We start from the raw sequence: 23,471 nt of genomic DNA, 5'->3' as shown, positions 1-23,471 counted from the left end.
GAACTACCGAGTGAGAGGGATTACTCATGAAGACCCGGAGGCCTAGTCAGGAAACGAGTGAGGGAGAGGCCTGACCCTGAATCCAGATCTTCAGACTGGGAGTCCAGAGTGTTCCTCCACCTACTTCAAGTTTCTGCCACATAGTCGCCATGTCATAATAAACAGGAAAAAGAGAAATAAAGGTTTTTTTGACATGCATGATATCTGAGTAGAAAAGTAAGACTAGACAGCCTAAAGACACAGAAAGAGACAATGTCCTAAAAATACAGAACATGGACATTGGAGGTCTTAAATGTCAATAAAACTCCTATTGTATTAACATCAGACAATAAAAGAACCTGGAACTCATTGGGTCGTATCTCAAAAGGCTCTGCCCAAATACCTTCACCCCATGCCCTCGAATTATCACGGCTAAATCACCTTGGCCGCCGATCCTTCACTTCTGCAGCGATCGCACCCCAGCGTTGGTTTAAACCTGCCAGCTTGTCCTTCAAGAAGCTTCCATCTGTTGGGGAGAGTTTCTGTACAATCCCATCCCCAGTTCTGTTTAGTGCTGCAAAACTGGGCTGGTGGCTGCCGATGCCCTCCTCGAGCTCCTGTGACAGAGAACAACTCAAGATTAACTCCACTTCTAAACTAAACTGTTCTGAGGTAATGAATCCACCCAGGAACCATTGGTGTGGTGTCAATTTAAGTGTTAGAGAAACAAAGCCCCGGAAGGATATTTTATGTACATGAAAAAGGCATTTTTAACACTTCAATTACATTTCATTGAACACATTAAATGAAATCTATTTTGAAATCTAACCCACTCTCATGAATGTCATCAGGCAAGATAGAGTGGAAGAGGACAGCCTAATAACATAAATCACTGCTGTTTACATTGACGCATAAGCATCAATCATGTTTGATTGAAGTGAATTGCCTATCTCCTATACACGTGCTGGAAAGTGTCTCTTAAAAAAATTTTAAACCCTCTACCCCTATATACCATTAAGTCCTACCATATATAAGTAACCCTCAATGTGCATTTTACTGAGACATTGCTTCACTGGTCTGTAAATTTTTAAGCAACGGATTAAGAAAGGATATTTTAAAGTCAAATTTAAGCACTTCTCTATAACTCTAAAAATAAGAAAAAATGCATTAACATATTTATGAGAAAAATAAAAGCATTTTCTAACTCCTCAGAAGCCTTCTACATAAAATATATTTTAAAAATTTTATAAAAGAGAAAATATTTTCAACAATGGTAAATTGAAATGTTGCTTGCTTTCAACCATTATTTTTAACGACCCATTATTATCAGCAGAACTGATTTAGCTATTGTGTTATATTTTCCCAAGACTGAATTAGACTTACATGAGCAGCTGTCCTGATATAGCTCAAGAATAATTTACTTTTATCACAGTGATCAATGATACAAAGAAACATAAGATGCCTAAGTGTTTAAGTATAGAAAATAGAGGTGAGGTATGCAGATATCGTTCTGGCCTTGATGCAGTCTTGAGTACAAAATTTTACAAGTGTTATTCTAAACATAAAATTTTAAATATAAAATTGTTTTTCACATATTCCACTAAAGAGTATTTTTTAATTTAAATTTCTTTAAAATCCTAATTAAAAATTGAAATAACCATTTTCTCTTAAACCTTTAAAACTGGAAACTAGAACTGGAACAAAAATTACGGGTTGTCTATATACTCCCGAAAAATTAATATAGTGAGCCCCTACTTTCAAAATCTGTCTTAAATGGCGCATACTAAATAAATATGCCACCTTTTTTAGCAGATCCTCATCCTCTGACAGAAAGCACTCACCTGCTGATGTATCCTGGCTTTCTCTAAGTCCAGGCCACCATCTGGAGCAAAAGTATCAGCCAGCAACTCTTCAGCTTCCGTTATCCACTGTGTGAAGTCATTGAGGTCACAATGGAACTGTCTCCATTCTTCCACAGCCCTATCGAAATAACTAGAGGACAACAAACAAAATAAAATAGGTTTCCCAACTTTCCAGGACCATCTAGAAGCAATTTTCTAAAATGAAAATTCAAACCTCATTTAAACTGAAAGCCTCAAAATGAGTGAATTCACAGCTCACTGCTCTTTAAGACCAGTTTCCGTAGTGGATTCCAGTTAATGATTCCTCTTAGAGAAACATGCATCAAACCAAGAGCAAAGCAATCTGCATACACCACCCCACCCCCCATATTCATGCACACATACACATACACTAGGCAGCGCTTTAACTGAAAAGACAGCCTGCTCTGGCTTGGAAAATCAAGATAGATTAGCTGCAGGCATGCTAACCCACCCAACTTTAAACACTTAACATTTCAAACACCATGAAGTGTAAAATATGATTAATTACTCTATTCTCTTAGGAAAAAAATAGCGTGTTTTACTTCCAGAACACTTAGTTCCCAGCTAGAACAAAACCCAAAAGGCCAAAACACTTCAAAATTTCCTTGCAGTATACTGTTGGTGGGAATGTAAATTGATACAGCCACTATGGAGAACAGTATGGAGGGTCCTTAAAAAACTAAAAATAGAACTGCCATACGACCCAGCAATCCCACTACTGGGCATATACCCTGAGAAAACCATAATTCAAAAAGAGTCATGTACCACTATGTTCATTGCAGCTCTATTTACAATAGCCAGGACATGGAAGCAACCTAAGTGTCCATTGACAGATGAATGGATAAAGAAGATGTGGCACATATATACAATGGAATATTATTCAGCCATAAAAAATTGAGTTATTTGTAGTGAGGTGGATGGACCTAGAGTCTGTCACACAGAGTGAAGTAAGTCAGAAAGAGAAAAATACCATCAGATATACATGGAATCTAAAACAAACAAAAAAAAGGTTCTGAAGAACCTAGGGGCAGGACAGGAATAAAGACGCAGACGTAGAGAATGGACTTGAGGATACGGGGAGGGGCAAGGGTAAGCTGGGACGAAGTGAGAGAGTGACACTGACATATATACACTACCAAACATAAAATAGCTAGCTAGTGGGAAGCAGCCGCATAGCACAGGGATATCAGCTTGGTGCTTTGTGACCACCTAGAGGGGTGGGATAGGGAGGGTGGGAGGGAGGGAGACGCAAGAGGGAAGGGATATGGGGATATATGTATATGTATAGCTGATTCACTTTGTTATAAAGCAGAAACTAACACACCATTGTAAAGCAATTTTATTCCAATAAAGATGTTAAAAAAAAATTTCCTTGCAGTCTATTATCTCTGTGTTATGGACTGAATTGCATCCCCCCTAATTCATATGTTGAAGTCCTAACCCCCAACATGACTATATTGGAGACAGGGTGTTTAGGGAGGTAATTAAGGTTAAATGAGGTCAGGTGGGTCATTAATCCCATAGGACTGCTGTCCTAATAAGAGTGAGAGACACCAGAGATATCTGTCTCTATGTCTGCCTCTTTCTGCCTCTCTGTCTCTCTGTCTCTTTGCAAGAGCACAGAGGAAAGGCCATGTAAGGTAAGGATACAGTGAGAAGGTGGCCATCTGCAAGCCAGTAAGAGAAGCCTCACCGAAAACTAACTCTTCTGGTACCAGCCTCCAGAACTGACAGAAAATAAATGTCTGTTGTATAAGCCACCTTGTCTGTGGTATCTTCTTATGGTTGCCCTAGCAGACTAACATACTCTGTGCAGGGACTAATCCAGTGTGTCCCACTGACCTGAACACAGCACAGGATGGGAGTGCCTGCAAAGCTCAGGTTAGGCAATGAAACAAAGACTATCAAGACTTCTACTCAAACATAACTCCTTTAGAAATGAGATAAAGCCAAACTCCAGTGCTTGTCATATTTGGAACATATAAGTGTAAAAAAGAAAAGCTCTGTTGGACTGGGATCCTAAAGAATTTCCCTCTGCCTCTTTGTTTAGAGTAGTGGTACCAGGAGAAGTTTAGAAGAGATCTCTGAAATTTTAATGGTTCTACTAAAATGTTTATATAATAAAAAGGTAATATTATTATTTTAAAAAATAATAAAATGGTCCCTGACTTCGCTAACTCCTAAATAATCTTTATGTTTCCTTCTTCCATGAAAATCACTGAATAAAAATTCCATTAATATTTGTTGAGTGCCCACAGGGAAGCAATATTCTATTGGGCATAATGAAAATAAGAGCACTTCAAACAAAACACTAAGAGAATATATTAAGACAATCTTCATTAGTCAGCACTCAATAAATATTCATTAAATGAATGGTTCACAGATAGATAGGTATAGGTATACATAGGTAGGTGGATGGGTGAAGTCTTCTATGATGAAACTGAGTTTTAAACACTTTTTAAATGATGGAAAAAGAATGACTGATTAAATTAAGAAGGAAAACTATTCCTGGTAAAAGATGGAATTCTGAGTAAGAATCAGAAAGCTAGGAAGGTAAAGAAGTAAAGGAAATTTTAATCAAGTTTATGTGAAATGAGTGAAGAAAACTTGTTTTTGAGCAAGTACGTATAAGGTATTAGAAATTAGGCCAACTGGAGAACACTGTTAAAAAGCTTCTAAGGTCAAGATAAGAAGTCTGAACTTTGTCCACACAGCAGTGAGAGGCACAAAGAAGATACAGAGGATAAATATCTGGGAAGACATTCTTAGGAGAGAAGATACACAAAGATCCAAGGATCTAGGATGAGAAGGAAGAAATAACTGGCTTATTTCTCCACTGTTCCACTGTTCGTCTAAGATGGTTCTAAAATTACTTATTAAGGAAAAATATGAAAGCTAATGACATGAACCATTACAAAGGAGGCATAAGGGACTTCTCAAAGAAAGATACCTGTTTATTTTCATGGTATTTATCTTTTACCACAGGCCAACAATCCTTTAAAAATTTTATAAGCAAAACAGCACAGAGACCTGGCATAGACAAATGACTTGGTGGTCACCCAGGTGTCATTATGACTGATAACAGTTATGAAAGCACAGGATATTTGCCATTGCCTCGATATGAAAAGAAAAGAATAGAAAGGAGTGCTCACTTGTTGCTTGTAAAAGTGAGCACATAGGAATGAGGAAAAATAAACATTTTAGGATAGGTTACCAAGGTTGGAAGAGAAAAACTAAATAAAAATTAGGAATAAGAATAAGAACATAATCAACTAATACATCCAAGTGCTGGGCTAAAGAAAATAAGAGAGACAACCTCCTAACAAATGAAATCTAGTAAACACAGAAAACAAAATAATAAAATAAAAATGTGATAGAGAAGACTTTTCTAACATAAGAGAATACTGCTCTGTGCTCAATTTAAAAAAACTATGGAATAAAGTATTTTCTAAAAAGTTAAAATTTTTATAATCAAGTAAATGGCATGAATATCTGCAATCAACATTACTAATCATAACGTTCTTGAAATTCTGCCACATTAGCCAGATGCATATATGCAAATAGGATAATTGAAAAAAAGAAGAAAAGTTATCATTATATACAAATGATGTGTCAGTATACTAAGAAAGGCCAAGAAAATCAAATTTATACCCATACTCACAGGCATACACTCACAGGCGCACGTGTGCACACACACACACACACGCACAAACACACGCAGTGCAGAAAATGCAGAAATAAGCTACCATACATCAACTCTACACTAACCAACAATAAGAAAAGCACAAAACTACCAAGTAATAGTCCTGGGGAGAAAGATGCTGACAAATCTTCAAAACCTTACTGAGGACACAGAAAAGGACCCAAATGAGTGAAAGACTACATTTCAAATTCATCATTTTTTCAAAAATTGATTGAGATGACTAAAATTTTACTGGAATAATAAATACAGAAAAAGAATATGAATTTTAATGTTAGAATAATTAGAGAAAATTTACTGTGCTGAATGAAAAAATTAATAATGCTTTAAAAATGAAAATGTTATGGTATTAGACTAAAACTAATGGTGTGAGAAGGCAGAATTAGCAAAATTAAATAAATATGAAGTTGAAATGCCTTTAAGTTTATGGTAAAGAAGTATCACCAACAATAATGGAGAGTTAAATTGTTCAGCAAAAAATAGAGAGAAAATTGGTTGTTTATTTAAGAAAAACACAGCAAAATAGAACAGATTAGTGTTTCTTAACTCAGGCTGCATAAAAAAGTGAGCTGGGGAGTGTTTAAAAAGTAGGGATGCATGGCCCCTACTCTTTCTACTAAAGAGTTGCTATTTACAGACATAGAGAACAGACTTGTGGTTGTCAAGGGGGAGGCGGGGAGGGACGGATTGAAAGTTTGGGATTAGCAGATGCAAACAATTATATATAGAATTAATAAACAACAAGGTACTACTTTATAGCACAGGGAACTATATTGCTAATGGAAAAGAATTTTTAAAGAAGAGTTGGTGTATAGACCCGCCAAACTGGAGACTTAAAACAAAATACATATCAAAATAAAATTCAGATGGTTTAGTTTTTACATGTAAATTTTAAATCAAACAAAATTGTTTTAAATATATATAAATATTTAATTACTCTCACAATGAAAAGGTAATTTATATGCATATAAACAAAATGAAATTACAAAGGAAAAGACATGATATAATTATAGAAAATTAAAATTTCTATATGTCAAAAAACACCATTAACAAAGATAAAGGGTACATGGAAATCTGTGAGTAATTAAGCAATGAACAAAAAATATGAATGGTTAATATTCTTAATATAGAAAAAAGCTTTTGCAAATTAAGAAGTAAATAATAATACTATGATAGAAAAATAAGCACAGAACATGACCTACCCATTAACAGAAGAAATAACACTGGTGCCAATAAACATATGTAAAAATATTGAAATTTTGCTGATAATCAAAGAAACGAAAATCATATTGAGATGCAATCCATCACTATACAATTGGCAAAGGTCTAAAAAAAAAATCTGTCAGTGTTAACAAGGGTTCAATAAGAAGGAAACTTTCACATATGCTGTTGGCAGAGTTATAACGACCAATACTGTGATGCAATCTAGAGCCTTAAAATGTTACTATTTTTTAACAAATTAGTGTTCATCTAATAATCAAGCCTAATTAAAGTCAGAAGTATGCATAAAGCTGTATGTAAGAGGATATTCTCTAAAGGTACAGAGAAGTTTTTAAAAATCCATACAAAGAAATACACCAAAAGATTATTAAATGTTACCTTTCCAAGGATTGTATAATCACGTGAAATATGTAAGCTAAAACAAAAAAAAGAAGATGAAGAGCACCATGCCTATTTTTGTGTGTATGTCTCTAAGGTTTTCCGGTATATTTTTCTGTGTTAACATTACTCTTACACTGTAATTTATATTGAGCTATTTCACATCATACTTGACTTTCCATACATACATGGCTACCATCAAAAGTCTTACCAATTTTTGTTTCTACCTGTTAATAGGCCTGGTCAAAAACTAGAAAGAAGGAGGCTCAAAAACATTCTATTAAACAGAAGGTTATTTTTTTTAAAAAGGCTTTGGGGTTATATATGGATTCCAGTTATCTGTAGCTGTCTCTGCTCTTCACTCACACTAATCATCAAGTGTGTGGAGAAATTGAACATTACTGAAAATCCTTTTCAAGATTTTTAAAGAAAATGGACACTATTCAGATACTAAAAATTAAAGGTGCTTCCTTTTCTCCATTGTATATGTTTGCTTTCTTTGTCGTAGATTAATTGTATGTGCGTGGGTTTACTTCTGGGCTCTCTATTCCATACCATTGATCTAAATGTCTTTTTCTGCCAGTACCATACTGTAATGATTACTATAGCTTTGTAATATAGTTTGAAGTCAGAGACCATGATACCTCCAGCTTTGTTCTTCTTTCACAAGACTGCTTTGGCTATTCGGGGTCTTTTGTGGTTCCATATAAATATTAGCATTATGTGTTCTAGTTCTTTGAAAAATAACATGGGTGTTTTGACAGTGATTGCACCGAATCTGTAGATTGCTATGGGTAGTATGGACATTTAACAGTATTAATTCTTCCAATCCATGAACACAGTATACCTTTCCATTTATTTGTGTTGTCTTCACTTTCTTTTATCAATGTCATATAGTTTCCAGAGTACAGGTCTTTCACCTCCTTGATTAAATTTATTCTTAGGTATTTCATTCTTTTAGGTGCAAAAGGATTGCAAATGGGATTTTTTTCTTAAAGTTCTCTTTCTGATAGTTTGTTATTAGGGTATAGAAATGCAACCGATTTCTGTACATTAATTTTGTATACTGCAACTTTATTAAATTCATTTATTAGTTCTAGTAGGTTTTGGTGGAGTCTTTAGAATTTTCTATATATACTATCAATCTCTTCAATAAGCACTGTTGTGGAAACTGGACACGTACATGTAAAAAAATGAAGCTAGACCATTTTCTCACACCATATATGAAAGTAAATTCAAAATGGATTAAAGACTTAAGTGTAAGACCTGAAGCCATAAAACTCCTAGAAGAAAATACAAGCAGTATGCTTTTTGACATAGGTCTTAGCAATATTTTGGGGGATATATCTCCTCAGGCAAGGGCAACAAAAGCCAAAATATACAAATGGGACTACATCAAACTAAGAAGCTTTTGCACAGCAAAGGAAACCATCAATAAAATAAAAAGGCAACCTACCAAATGGGAGGAGATACTTGCAAACAATATGTCTGACAAGGGGTTAATATCAAAAAATATATAAAGAACTCACACAACTCAATATCAAAAAATCAAATAATCCAATTAAAAAATGGGCAGAGGACCTGAAAAGACATTTCTCCAAAGAACGTATACGAAAGGCCAATGGGCACATGAAAAGATGCTCAACATCACTAGTCATTAGGGAAATGCAAATTAAAACCACTATGAAACATTACCTCGTACCTGTTGCAATGACCATCATCAAAAAGACAAGAGATAACAAGTGCTGGTGTGGATGTGGAGAAAAGGGAACCCTTGTACACTGCTGGGGGGGAATGTAAATTGGTATTACCACTATGGAAAACAGTATAAAAGATCCTCAAAAAATTAAAAATATAACTACCCTCTGATCCAACAATTCCACCTCTGGGAATAGATCCAAAGGAAACAAAAACACTAACTTGAAAAGATATCTGCACCCTCATTTTCACAGCAGCTTTATTTACAATAGCCAAGATATGGAAGCAACTTAAATGTCCATTGACACATGAATGGATAAAGAAGATATATATAAGAATATTACTCAGGCATAAAAAGAATGAAACCTTGCCATTTGCAACAGCATGGATAGACCAAGAGGGTATATGCTAAGTGAAATAGGTCAGACAGAGAAAGAGAAATATGTATGTTTTCACTTATATGCAGAGCCTAAAAAACAAAAGAAACAAATATAACAAAACAGAAAAATACTCACAGATACAGAGAACAAACTAGTGATTGCCAGAGGGGAGGCGGTAGGGGGAATGGGCAACATATGTGAAGAAGGATTAAGGGGTACAAACTACTAGTATATAATAAATATGTCACAGGGTTGTAATGTACAGCACAGGGAATATAGTCAATAATATTGTAATAACTTCGTATGGTGCATAAAATGTAAAAATACTGAATCACTATACTGTTTACCTGAAACCAATATTGTAAGTCAACTATACTTCAATAAAAACAAATAAATAAAAGTGCTTCCTTAATTGTTAAAATATTATATATTACATTGCAAATGATCATGTATATGCGAGCTGATTCTTTTTTAAGGAACTACATCACAATTTATTAAACAGGGCCTATTACAAGGATTTGAAACATGTCCTCACTAATCTTAATGAACTTATAGACCTTTTTAAAAAATTAAATATTCATTTAAACATACCCTTTACGATCATTGTACATTCTATTAATTCTGTCCCATTTTGCATTCAACTGAGTAAGTGTATCCCGGATCTGAATGGCTTCAGGTCCAGAAGCTTCGAGGATAACATCTGGTTGTTTTTCATGAATGATTGCAATCTGCTCTCCAAGTTTGTCCAGTTGGTCTTTGATAGTCTATGAATATATTGTCATTCATTAACAAAATCCAGCAAAGAGATAAAAGAATGGATTCACAGGAGGCCAAAAATTTATATTGAATAAGTTACTTAAAAGTAATGAGACATCATAATTGTTGCTTATCAAAACTGGAAACTTTTTTAAAAAATAATACCCTGTATTGGCCAAAGCATGAAGAATGTTACATAATATCCTAATGGTGGGGAAAAAATCCTCACAGATGTTCAAAGTGGCATTTATACAGGACATATAAAAAGCTTCAATAACATTCTGTAAAGGTAATGAAGTGTTTGAAGCTAGAAATTATTTATATTTTCAAATACCTAATAATACTAATTTAAATGACAGAAATGAGATATCAAACCTATCAACTCTATCAGCAATTTTATTGTGACTTGATACATAAATGCAATCAAATTATATGAAAGTCTTGATATTAGTTTTGTCAATTAACTGAAAACTTTCAGATCCCTAGTTAACTTACAATCAACATGTCATTCCGTACCCAACCACTAGCCAATCTTAAATCGTTATAGGTGTCAAGATAAACGTCAACATTTTACATCAAATGACAATCAAGTTTACGAGAAAGGAATATGGTTTGTGCACGTGTTTGATTTTAAAAAGTCTCTGATGTTGTAAAGCATTAATAACTGTGCACGCTTAAAAATCCGTATCTACTTTTAATAAATTAAAATTTTTGACAGTATTTCATTGGTGGATACAGGAAAAATTTACTTTTCATACATATTATTAATTCCTTGGCACAACTGTAAAAGGTTATGGATAATCTAAGTAGGCACAATGACAAATTCCTTGCTTTATTTCTACATCAACTGCAGCTATTCAAATGCAGTGTCTGGATATTTACCTTCAGAGAATCTTCCTGAAAAGAGAAGTCTTCATAGACAACAGAGCTTAGTTCTGGAGTATTAAGTGATAATTCAACATCATCCATGGAAAGTAAAACTTTGTTAATTTCAACCAGATAATCTGTGGGGAGAGGTGGTGAGCTAATTCCAGAAGCGAGCTGACCTGTTCTCTGTTGAATAGGGATTGCCTGTAAAGACATGAATAATAATAACACACATCTTTTAAATTATTCCCACAATGAATCGTAGCAAATTGAAAACACAAAAAACAAAGAAAAAAATACCATTTTGTGGAGAAATTCAATACCATGAGCAAAAACTTAAAAACTTGTTTTAATTTTTTAAAATTTGCCCTGCACTGCTATAGAAACCATTAACAATCTCTATTTTAATTTTCATCTGTAGCCTGTTGTTAAAAGGCTTAAATAAGCTGTTAATGCTTGAAAGGTTTTTTTTAAGACTTAAGCCACCTAAATTCATTTAGCAAACAGGAAAACGTAACGACTCCTTTCCTAAGTTACTGAAGAAATGAGAATATGTTGCAAATCATAAAATTCTGTATGAAATAAAAATTTTAATACCATTATTATTACACCTTTTTTAAAAAAAACTCACAATTAGATTAAACACTCCTGGGCCTCACTGGTGAAAAAGTAAATAAGTGAAACATGTATTTGTAATGTAACATAACAAATGCAGTAGGGGGGTTAATTAAAATAATATCCAGGCAATTCAGTATATAATCTTAACCTTTGAGAACAATATTACAAAACATGAATATCCTACATAAGATGATAGATTCTACCATGCTAAATTCAGGCAGATTCTAAACTGAGTGGATAACTTATTTACCCTAGCATAGTATCTCCTGTATCCTCTAATCAGAACTTTCTAAACAATAAAGTGCTCTCTGGGATAGGCCACTCATCCCTGGGTTCACATCCTTTATGCCTTGATGGCTACCATTTAATAATTGCTGCCTACCGCTTGCAAATGGCCAAAGTACATCCACTCATGAATTAAGTGGATTTCCTTGACACTTTCACCATATTCCTATATTGAACTTTTGAAAAATGATATTCCTCTGCAAACTCAGATGACAGTGAAAATGATCATAAGTACGTGTTCACTGAGTTAGTGATCCTGAAAATGGTTACAATTCCTAAATGAAACCAATACCCAAGATTAACAACACTGAGTGAATAATATGTTGTTGAATCTCGAGGTTTGCATTTCTTTGTCTCCTAGAATTTGATAAACTATGACTTTCACCAAATGATGGGCAGTCCTGGATAGCCAGGTGAGAAGCAAGCCTATTGATTTCCTGACTTTATCCACAGGCTTGTTTATACTTGACACTAAAAATAATTATATTATCCTAATGCCACACATTCAAATTTTAGTCAGAAAACATTTCTAGGTATTTAACTATACATCTAAGAAGGCAAACTATATGCTATATTTTAAGCAAATATAAAAGGATGCTGAAATAAATAATGTGTTCACCCAGAAACCAGTTTTAATAAAAAGATATGAAGTATTCCTTAATAAAAAAATTATTTTTTCAGATTTTAATTTTAAATAGCCCTATTTTTTGGCAGATCACAAAGGGAAGCTCAATTGTTCCTCTTCTTAACTTTAAGGAAAAAGAAAAAGACACAAAGAAAGTATTTACAGGTTGAGAATTCATGTCAAAGGAGTAAAAGAACTGGGACCTATTCTCCTATTTGGCTTTCTCATCTATCAGCCAGGGTCTTGCTCAGACAGCCTCTGTTTTTCCAAGACCAAAAAGGACTCTAGGCCTCCAGCTATTTGATATGTGCTTGTAGGACATTCAACTTTATAGTTCTTTCCTCATTAGCATCACTAAACATCATACACCAGGTTTGTTTTTTTTTTAATCTGCTCTGCCTGCTTACTGGTGACAGCCACTTCTATACCATAACAACCATACAAGGCCAGGAATTTTGTGCTGCTTCTTCAGTTACACAACACAGTGTCATTCTGCAAGGTCACATGTATCTGAGTCTTTAGGGTGAACTGGGGAGGTCAGTAGGTATTGTAAGTAGAAAGTTCCAATGTTTTTTTTTTAAAAATCACGTTCATTAATACTGTATTTTTCTATTAATACTATACACATAATCTAGGCTTCCTGAGCCTCCATACTCTTGCTGAAGCAGCAAGTCCATTCAAGATTCAAATATGTGCTTTCTATATTCCCAAAATAGATTTTATCCCTAGACAGTGATCAATCAAAATGCCCTAGGAGAAAAAAAAAAAAAAGTCCTCAAGATCTGACCCAGACTTTACTTCTGGATAATTTTATTTTTAAAGAATTCAGCTAGGACACAAAGATACAGATATACTACAAGGTAGCATTAAATGGTACATGATGCACCTCATGTCATATAGCAACCTAAGTTCCAGATAGATTAAAAAATTGATTTTAAATGACACTTTACAAAAATGTTCTAAGTTTTGTTTTTATCAAACCATAGGGAAAACTTGGAACAAAACTGAGTTGAACATCGGCAACTCTCTGGAGGATGAGGGCTTTTTAAGAAAATCACAAAGGAAAAACCTAGCCATGTGTGGCTAAACAAAAATTTTAAATGGCTGTATATTAAAGGTAAAATAATTAGAGATAAAAATCAATAAGATGATATTTTTATAGCAAATATGACAAGAGGTTAATATCTTTATTTATGAAGAGATTGTGCATATTTTAAAATAGTAATACCCTAGTAAACAAATGAGAAAGGGTCATTCAATATATATTTCAAATAAGAAAGAGTCCTTTTTTTAGTTTAAATAAATTCATAATTTTTAAAAAGCCACCTATATCACTTTGTAGGAGAAACCATGTGAAAGGCTCAATGAAAAGGAAAATGATATGCATGAGCCCCTCTGTACCCTCAGGGGAGGCTCTGGAGGTACTTGACCTGAGGAACTATTTACATCAGCGGTCCACAACCTTTTTGACACCAGGGACCAGTTTCATGGAAGACAATTTTTCCACGGAATCGGGGGTGGGGGTGAGGTGGCTCAAGCGGTAACGCGAGTGATGGGGAGCGATGGGGAGCGGCAGATGAAGCTTTGCTCACTCACCCAACGCTCACCTCCTGCCATGCGGCCCAGTTCCTAACAGGCCAAGGACCACTACAGGTCTGCAGCCTGGAGGTTGGGGACCCCTGATTTACATGATAAATATAGGACTGAAGAGAAGGAGGCACTGAAGATGGATATGATTTTGACTGAAACAAATTTAACGTCCCTGCCCTAACATAAACCAGGGACTTTATGATGTGCCAGTGTAGGCTCATCAGTTGTAACAAATATACCTCTCTGGTGCAGGGCACTGATATCATGGAGGAGCCTATGTGTGTACTGGGGGTGAGGCGACAAGGGGTATGTGGGAACTCTTTGCTGTGAACCTAAAGCTGCTCTAAAAAATAAAGTCTGTTTTTAAAGAACAAAAACAAACAAGAAATTTCATGTTCCTTCTCAATAGTCTTTGGTTACCCACTGCCTATCACCACCTCCCCTTTTCCCTCTCTTCACCAATCTCCACCATTTCTCCTCTCTCACTCCATTTCTCATTTCCAACCTGAATTCATAAGGAGGTTAATCCAAATGAAAACTGAGGGGCTTGTGAAAGAATTTTTTCAGCTAAAAACCTTCTCATGCTTTTTGTCAGTGCACACACCACCCAATCCTTCCTATGCCCTTCCCCATCTCCTCCCGTCCACATAAATTTTCTCAAATCATTCAACAGGGATAAAATATTGCTCATAGCATGCAGTAGCTCATTGCTCACCTAAAAGAGAAGAAAAGAAAGGAAAGGAAAGGAAAGGGAAGGGAAGGGAAGGGGGGGGGAGGGGAGGGGAGGGGAGGGAAGGAGTTCCGTAAACTGCTGGTCCTCAATGCTGACCGCACATTAGAATCTTCTACAAAGTTTTTTTTTTTCAAGCGCCCACACCTAGGCACAACCTGAGAGATTTTGATTTAACTGGTTTGAGGCTAGATTTCTTTTTAAGCTCTTCAAGGGATTCTAATGTTCACAGTTAAAAAAACAGTTTTAAAAACTACAGATTTGAAGAAGTATATGTGTTAATGAAATAAGGACAAAAAAATTTTTAATGTTTTAAAATAATTTTAATTACAATAACTAATGCTAGTGAAACCCAAATGAAACAAGTCTATAATAGTATATGTTAGTACTTTTGAAAAACAAATTTGTTTATCTATTAAAAATTTAAAAATTATTTCTATTTTGGACCATTAATGATTTCTTATTTGGGACCCAAAATGAAGAAGTTCCAGACAAGAAAGATACTTTTAAAAGTAACAATTAAACAAAGAACTGTAATATAATCTGAAAGATGTTAGAAACAAAAATGGAACTGAGTCTTAAAAGACAACACATTTTTCAGGTAAAATAAGAAGATAAAACCCACACCAGGGAATTAGCAAGATTCCAGAGGTGCTAAGGCACCAGTATGTTGGCATAAGGTAGAGAAAACCAGTATAGCTATACTGCATGGTGAATGACAGTGAATCAAAGAGGTAGCCAGAGGTCAAACCAAAGCCTCTATATACCATAATTGTGACAAACCTCGCACTTAAAGCTTTTCCTGCATTTTGCAATCTTTTCCTAAACAACTTCTTAGGAAAAGGAATCATATGATCAGCCATGACTTTTGGGGGAATAATGCTGAGAAAAACATGCTGAGAAGATGGGCCAGAGTTAAGAAAAACTGGACTTAAAAACCAACTGGGGGGCTTCCCTGGTGGCGCAGTGGTTGACAGTCCACCTGCCGATGCAGGGGACACAGGTTCGTGCCCTGGTCCGGGAAGATCCCATATGCCACTGAGCGGCTGGGCCTGTGAGCCATGGCCACTGAGCCTGCGCGTCCGGAGCCTGTGCTCCACAACGGGAGAGGCCACAACAGTGAGAGGCCCGCGTACCGCAAAAAAAAAAAAAAAAAAAAAAAAAACCAACTTGGGGAATAACTAATGGGTGAAAATCATAAGAGTCTGAATTATGGAAAGGTTAGTAGACTGAGGAAGTTAAGTTACTCTCTCAGGGTCATATACAAGTAACTGGTAGAGCCGTATCTAACTTCAGGTTCAGACCTGTATCTACTTCATTCGGACCTAATGGTTCTAATCTTTCCTCAGTGTGGTGTGAGGAACAGGAAATGACTGATAAGACTGTGAAGTTTCTACCTTGAGAACTGGGTAGTTTTTATAAGTAATAACTAAGATAGGGAATAAAGCAGGAAACAGGTTGGAGGAGGGGAGAGAGGGCTAGTTCAGCTTGGGACCTGTTACAAGGCTGCAGTACAAACAGAGACAGCCAACAGGCACCAAGCCGAGAAACCTGAATCTTCTAGTAGATTCCAACATTATCAACTAAAACTGGTTCTAGAAGGATTACCTAAGTACAGACCTCTGGGGAACACCAGCATATTTACAATGCAGCTGCAAAGATGGCTATTGAAAAGGGAGCTGGTGGTGAATCTTTTCCTAGAATATAAATCATATTTTATCAATTTCACAAATTTAGTTATTTGTAAACTAGAAATTTTTTTTAATGTGGTCAAGACCTCCACACATAAAATACAGAACTGAAGGAGAAAGTCACTCCCCAAAGGTTTAAAACATTATCAGAAAACCAAGAGATGTCAATAATAAGGTTTTATGTTTCTATTTTCTGTGAGTCTCGCCTCATCCAAAAATATAAACATATCTAGCAATACACACGAGAAACGAGGAGATACCATTCCAACTGGTTTGTTTTGAGATGTCATTGAATGTAACATCACATTTCTCAATGGCAAGAGCTGGAAAAGTTATTTAAGTGGAACAGAGACTCCCCCATGACAATACCTTAGTTTTGTTGTATCTTGTGTGCAAAAGTAGTAACTGCAAACGGATCTTTTCTTTTTTATTATCCTCCATAGGTTGATGTAACATTTGTTCTCCTCTTTGTAGAACTTCCTCAATCTGGGCTCTCTCCTCATCCATCTGAATGTTTAAAAGATAAAAATTACTCAAAAGAAAAATGCACAGGGTCACTTACTATCAGTTCCCAAGCAGGAGAACTAACCTACAAAGTATAGTATAAGTCAACATATGTTTATCTGAATGATATACAACCAAAGTTTATATTTTTCTTAAAATATTTCATATATGAAGTTAAAATAACTCATAAAGAATGCTAGTTTAGCAGAAGTTAAATAGAACTAAGATAACAGTACCTTTATAGTCAGAAAGTATGTCTTTTTTTAAGCATTATGTAAATCACGTGACAAACCTTACATTGACACTCACCAGAAAGTCACATTTAAGTCTGTTCTATCATGTTTGGCAGATATTTGGGTAAACATCATTAATGTAAAAATATAATTAACAGAGAAGAAAAGTGAGAACACCACGGTTTTGAAAATCTGCTTGAGCCAACCTTTTCATCTTCATCACTGGATTCCAAGCGCTTTTCTGTAACTTTTAACATATTTTCTATATCATTTTCTAATTTTTCCAAGTCAGAGAAAGGCACACCAGCTTCAAATGCTTCGGTGGTGACCAGATATTGGTATGATAATGGTTCCTGGCCAATCAGCAACTGTAGAAGGAAAAATGTTCTTTGAAAAGATATTCTTGTTTGTAGATTTTTGCTGGAGAGGGTGTGGAGAAAAGGGAACCCTCTTGCACTGTTGGTGGGAATTTAAATTGATACAGCCACTGTGGAGAACAGTATGGAGGTTCCTTAAAAAACTAAAAATAGAACTACCATACGACCCAGCAATCCCACTACTGGGCATATACTCTGAGAAAACCATAATTCAAAAAGAGTCATGTACCACAATGTTCATTGCAGCACTAGTTACAATAGTCAGGACATGGAAGCAACCTACGTGTCCATCATCGGATGAATGGATAAAGAAGATGCGGCACATATATACAATGGAATATTACTCAGCCATAAAAAGAAACGAAATTGAGTTATTTGTATTGAGGTGGATGGACCTAGAGTCTGTCATACAGAGTGAAGTAAGTCAGAAAGAGAAAAACAAATACCGTATGCTAACACATATATATGGAATCCAAAATAAAAAAATGGTTCTGAAGAACCTAGGGGCAGGACAGGAATAAAGACGCAGATGTAGAGAATGGACCTGAGGACACAGGGAGGGGAAAGGGTAAGCTGGGACGAAGTGAGAGAGTGGCATGGACATATATATACACTACCAAATGTAAAATAGATAGCTAGTGGGAAGCAGCCACATGGCACAAGGAGATCAGCTAGGTGCTCTGTGACCACCTAGAGGGGTGGGATAGGGAGGGTGGGAGGGAGACACAAGAGGGAGGAGACATGGGGATGTATGTATGCATATAGCTGATTCACTTTGTTACAAAGCAGCAACTAACACACCATTGTAAAGCAATTATACTCCAATAAAGATGTTTAAAAAAAAGAAAAGATATTCTTAATTTGACCTTTCACCATTTAATCAGTGTCAAGAAAGAACTCACATTTATTTGAATTGACTTTAATTTCATTCATTCCCACAGCAATAATTTTACCAACTTGGGCTTCTTTGATTACCCATGTTTTCCGAATTCCAGCGAGGGATGCAAACTGGTGTGCAAGTGAGCGTGGCTGCCTGGAGTAGGGGGAGGGTTCCGGGACCGCAGGCGAGCACAGCAGGAAACAGTGCCATGATCCGGAAGCCATCCCTGCCATGGCCACAGAGAGGAAGAAAGGCCACTACCCAGTATAGGGACATCCCAAAGAATGCCTCCCAGTTAACTTTCCCCAGTACAACGCCCCTTGGATTTTGATACCGAAACTTCGAAAAAGTACATGTTTCTCAATGCAGTATTTTCAGACAGTATCTATATAGAAAGCCTTTACATCAATATTTATGTGCCTAAAATCAATGTAACAAATTCAATAAAACTAAAGGCAGGAAAATAACATGCAGTGTTGGCTGAGCATAGGGAAGCTAGCAATCTCATACTCTGGTTATGAACGTATAAATTGGCACAAACTTACGGTAGGAATCTTTGGAAAAATCTATTTAACAGCATTTATAGGTACAACTTTCACAACAATATCAAGGAATTCTAAGAAGTGATCCTAAGGGCATACTAAGAAATGAACAAAAAGGCATGCATAAAAGAATTTTAACAATACAATATTTGTAAAAGCACAATAAAAGTGGAAAATTGACTTAGAATATTGTAACAGATCATTTAATTGAATAGCTGTTAAAAACCTTGTCTGAAGAGAATATACAAAACAATATAAAATTTTTGATATTTTAATATCACATACACATGAGTAAGAGTGGATATGTATGCCAAAACGTTAACAGAAATTATTTATGGGGACAACAATAATTTTCTTTGTACTTTCTCTCACTCCATCTCCTATGTTTCCTGCATTACTCTTTAACATATGTAGGAAAATCTCCCATAGATCTATTGAAAAGAATAAGTGAGCTTAGATCAGAAGGTAAGGAAGTAGGGTCAAGGCTAAGGAAGACAAAAGTTAAAGCAAGATTTTTGTTGTTTTCTTTAAGTTGCAAATAATCTAAGTATATTCGTAGGCTATGAAAGATTGTTTGGCCTATTATATCAAGTATTTCAAAGCAAAGCAAAGTTAGAAAATATTTACTTCCTGCAAAAAAGATGATCCTTCCTCTCATAATTTCAATACTTTGAAACCTTTTCTCTAATGGGTTATTTTCTTTAATACTAATTTCTTATATTCTCTCTTTCATATGCATAATCAAAATAAATAAGAACAAATGCTCCAAAGTTATAAGATCATTTTAATTAAAAAACTCTTGATATATATACCATATAATTATCTATCACATAGCCACATATCTATAAGAAAAATAGTTTTATATACAAACATAATTGCTTACTTTGGCACTTTTGATGTGTTGAGAAACCTTTTCAAAGTTTCTATTCAATTCAGCTAATTTTGGTTCTACAAGCTCCTTGCTTGAGCCTCCACGTGCATTCATCAAAACAACAGCTTGATCACGGACATTTTCTACTTGGAGGTTAGCATCATCCAGCTCAGAGAGTAAACGCTAATTGTAAGAAAAACAAAATTATCACGTGGGAAAAATCAAAACCAAACATGGGTGTAATGCTAACTCGGAAGTAAAGGTAGTTTAAATAAATGTCTGAGATTCCTAGTAAGAGATTTCAGCACCATCAGTTTGAATAAGAGCTTTTCATACATTACGACTCATTCATGTTACATGGGAAGCATTTTCGATCACTACCAGATTGGATAAAACTTTATTTTATGATTGAATAGTCTATAAGAGTTATTGTGTCATTTCTTCAACCGTTTTATTCTAAGAGTTGCAAAGCCTCTTGAGGCTGAATAAAGGAATAAGTGGCAAGGAGTAGACTGACTTCTTTTCCCCCTAGAAATACTATTTACCACCATCCGCCTTTCCTTGGTGAAGGTGAACTGATTTGGAAATTAGTCGAATATTATCATTTAGTTTTTACTAAAATATGCAACAACATTATGCAGTTTCCTCAAGCTAATTTCACAACTGTCATTAAATTCCTTCTCAGGGCTAAGAAAGGAATGCACATACCTGCCCCAATTTCTACTTCATTGGTAAGTTTTTGAAGAGTGTTGGAATTCTCTCAAGAGTATGTATGGCTGTAAGTAGATTTTGAATGAAGTCTTAAAAATAAGCTAGCTAATCTGTATGCATCTATAAATTCTGCAGATGTTTTCTTGGTGATTTACGAGAATGAATGATCCAGCTATGCACACAATCAGCTAATACATGGAGGTTAACCCACTGTTGTGAAGAATTTGTGCTTACTTGTTATGGTGGCTGAGAGAAAATAAGTAGTTTGAGGAACTGTTTTTAAATCAGTGTATATAGATAGAAACAGGAGAACATCAGCTTAACTATGGAATTTTTAGAACGTGTTCTCTCACACCTAAATCTGATTGTAATGAAAAAAAAAAACCAGCCGTTGCTTGTCTCAAATTTTGCTATCTGTATAGTGATTCTTGAAATTCTCTTTAAGAAAAATCAAGTGGAAAGAAATAAACACTTTGTAAATAAGGCTTGGCTTTCATGAAAAATTGTTTAAAGGTTACGTTAAAAGGATTTAATAAGTTCACTAAAAGCGCAATCGTGGAAATGTGGAAAATGTGGTGAGTAAAGCAAACTACCTCATTCTTCGAAGGTTTTATAGAAGCACAATTAAACACTCTAAAATGGCTTTGTTACGTATGAACCATCTGCTGTGAAAGAACTCTATTTGTAACGTCTAAAGGACCTGGAATAATTGTATTTTGCTGGCAACAGACACATGCTTTATTGTTTGCAGGTTCCTCATCAAATCTTTAATTATGCACTGTTTCTGTCATCAATAAACAACGTAAAGGGAAAAAAAAGATTCATTCAAGGATGTCTGCAAAATGTTGAGAAAGTACATTTGTAACCTAGAATTCAATTGTTCATCCATGCCTGACATGACAAAGGGTTCAAAGGAAGGACTGGTGGGGCCTGAGTGGTAAAAAGAAAAGATTCTTGAAGAGGAATTCTTAAAAGCTACATTTGACCTTCAACTTTGAAACTAAATGTAGAAACACAGGAATGAATAAGGGGTACTCTGGGCACTTTTCTGAGACTCTGGAGCCCCCGAGACAACAATTTCTTTTTTGCTTAACACCACTGAGTAAGGGTATCAAGAGGCTGAGCAAAGTGAAGAGAGAAGTCTGCCAGACTGTGCTTCTGAAAAAGTATACTATCTTTTTCATACAGCTGATTCCTCTGCAAAGCTGGGTCAGGGAGCAATATGCAGCAAGAAATGAAAGCCAAATACTCATTGTGAAGTCAGTTTTGCTTTGACTTTCTATACTGCCACCAAATTTTGCAAGTCATTTAAAAAATAACTAAGAATGACCTTTTGTGGTGAACTAATGACCCAGCATTCAACTACCTTGTATGACAAAATGGAGTTTTTTTTATAGCTTATTAAATTGCAATGGAAAAATTTTATTAACAATCACATAATGTGGTATTTTTAGATGCTAATTCTTACAAGAAAGGAACGGAACAAAAAATAAGCTAAGACAAAATACAAAGAACAAACAAAAAAGACTCAGTTTATCCCACCAACATAAAAGCTAATGAATCTACTGCATGGGAAGCATGTGTGCACAAGTAACTTGGAGTACTCCTCGAGAGAAAGAGAACAGCAAAACCTTCCATTCCCAGAAGTGTTACTGATCCTCTACATTTGCTACCTTCACAATTTCTTCCTGTTTACTTGCTGGCTTTTTTTCTATCTCATCCAATAGCGCTTCAGCTTGATAAAGCCAGGTGCTTATGTGAGCAACATTTCCATCAAATATTTCCAACTGGTTTTGGTGGTTCTAGAAAGGAATTAATAAAATGCTGATACAATCATATGAAATATTTAAGACAATAATCTTAGAAGACATTTAAAAGACCTTCAAAGTGCTAACTGTACGCTGAATTTCAAGAAGAATTTCCACCTTCCTACAAAGCTCTTCCCCAATGGGTAAATCTCATTCCTAAAAATGCACACTGTGACTGAGCACTTTTTAATTTTAATTTAGATCTCAATACGATGAAAAGTTGAAGAAGAATAAAAGGTGAAAGTTTCTTTTTTAATTTCATTTTGTTTTAATCCCTATCCGTCATTCTTATATTACAAATAATCTCACTGGCCCCTCCTTGATCATATTTGTTAAAAACTCATTTAAGGAAGTAATAATATTAAAAAATGATTCAAATTTTGCCTGCTCAATGGACTGTAAGTACTTAGAGGCAGGGCCCCTGTTGTTTCACCTCAGTACCGACCACTGAACATTACACCTGGAACAGATCTCAGTGATACTTCCTGAAGCAAGGTATAACGTGATTGAGAGAATACATTTGAAAACAGTTAAGTCAGTTAAAACTAGGCAAAACTGCTGAGGCTAAGGCAAGAATTTAGAACTTGATGAAAAAGAGTTGGGGAGCCTTATGATGAAACCAAAAACTTTTAAGAATTATATTTTATAGGATGAAGGAAACTAAGAAGAAACTTCAAAGTGTTTAAAAACAAGGAAACAAATTATTAATCTGTAATATGGAAAAATCATTGAAAAAATAAAATGAGAACCAATAAATCATATGAGCAAAGTTTTGACAGTGGTCTGGATTCTAAGTAAGAAGAATTTATAAACACCAGACTTTTTACCTTGATAAAAGCAGATAAATCAAATGTTCTAATAGGTGTAGAAAGATATTATTTGAAAGGAGAATTTAGAAGATACAGATTGCATAAGGCAGAAGTAAGGGCCATGAGCATGTGGAATAAAACTAGTTATAATAAAAATGAATATATAAAATATTTAATGAACATATTTTATGAGCCAAGAATTTCACATTTGTTATTCAACATTTAACAACTCTGTTAGATATGTTCTTTTAATCCCATTTTATATATAGGGAAATTAAAGCTAAGTGACATTAAGTAATTTACCCAAGGTTATGAAGGTAGTAAGTCGCAGATGA

General features: G+C 35.1%; 1 protein-coding gene across 8 annotated transcripts in view; it reads right to left on the bottom strand.

Moving 5' to 3' along the window:
• The window catches only part of UTRN (utrophin), a 505,655-nt gene that overhangs the window by 280,487 nt on the left and 201,697 nt on the right, over positions 1-23,471 (bottom strand). For 7 of the 8 annotated variants that reach the window (XM_029224149.1, XM_029224150.1, XM_029224152.1 and 4 more), the window contains 8 exons: positions 22,193-22,321; positions 19,821-19,991; positions 17,345-17,506; positions 16,771-16,908; positions 10,878-11,066; positions 9,831-10,003; positions 1,821-1,971; positions 421-596 (listed from right to left, as the gene is read on the bottom strand). In XM_029224149.1, coding sequence (XP_029079982.1) covers positions 421-596; positions 1,821-1,971; positions 9,831-10,003; positions 10,878-11,066; positions 16,771-16,908; positions 17,345-17,506; positions 19,821-19,991; positions 22,193-22,321 — 1,289 coding nt within the window. The remainder of the gene's footprint in view (positions 1-420; positions 597-1,820; positions 1,972-9,830; positions 10,004-10,877; positions 11,067-16,770; positions 16,909-17,344; positions 17,507-19,820; positions 19,992-22,192; positions 22,322-23,471) is intronic. The other variant, XM_029224155.1, reaches the window with a different exon arrangement.

This window comes from Monodon monoceros, unplaced genomic scaffold (genome assembly GCF_005190385.1).
Source record: "Monodon monoceros isolate NGI ecotype Baffin Bay Population unplaced genomic scaffold, NGI_Narwhal_1 Super_Scaffold_15, whole genome shotgun sequence".
In the NCBI taxonomy this organism is placed as follows: domain Eukaryota; kingdom Metazoa; phylum Chordata; class Mammalia; order Artiodactyla; family Monodontidae; genus Monodon; species Monodon monoceros.
This window is presented reverse-complemented; position numbering and strand designations above follow the sequence as displayed.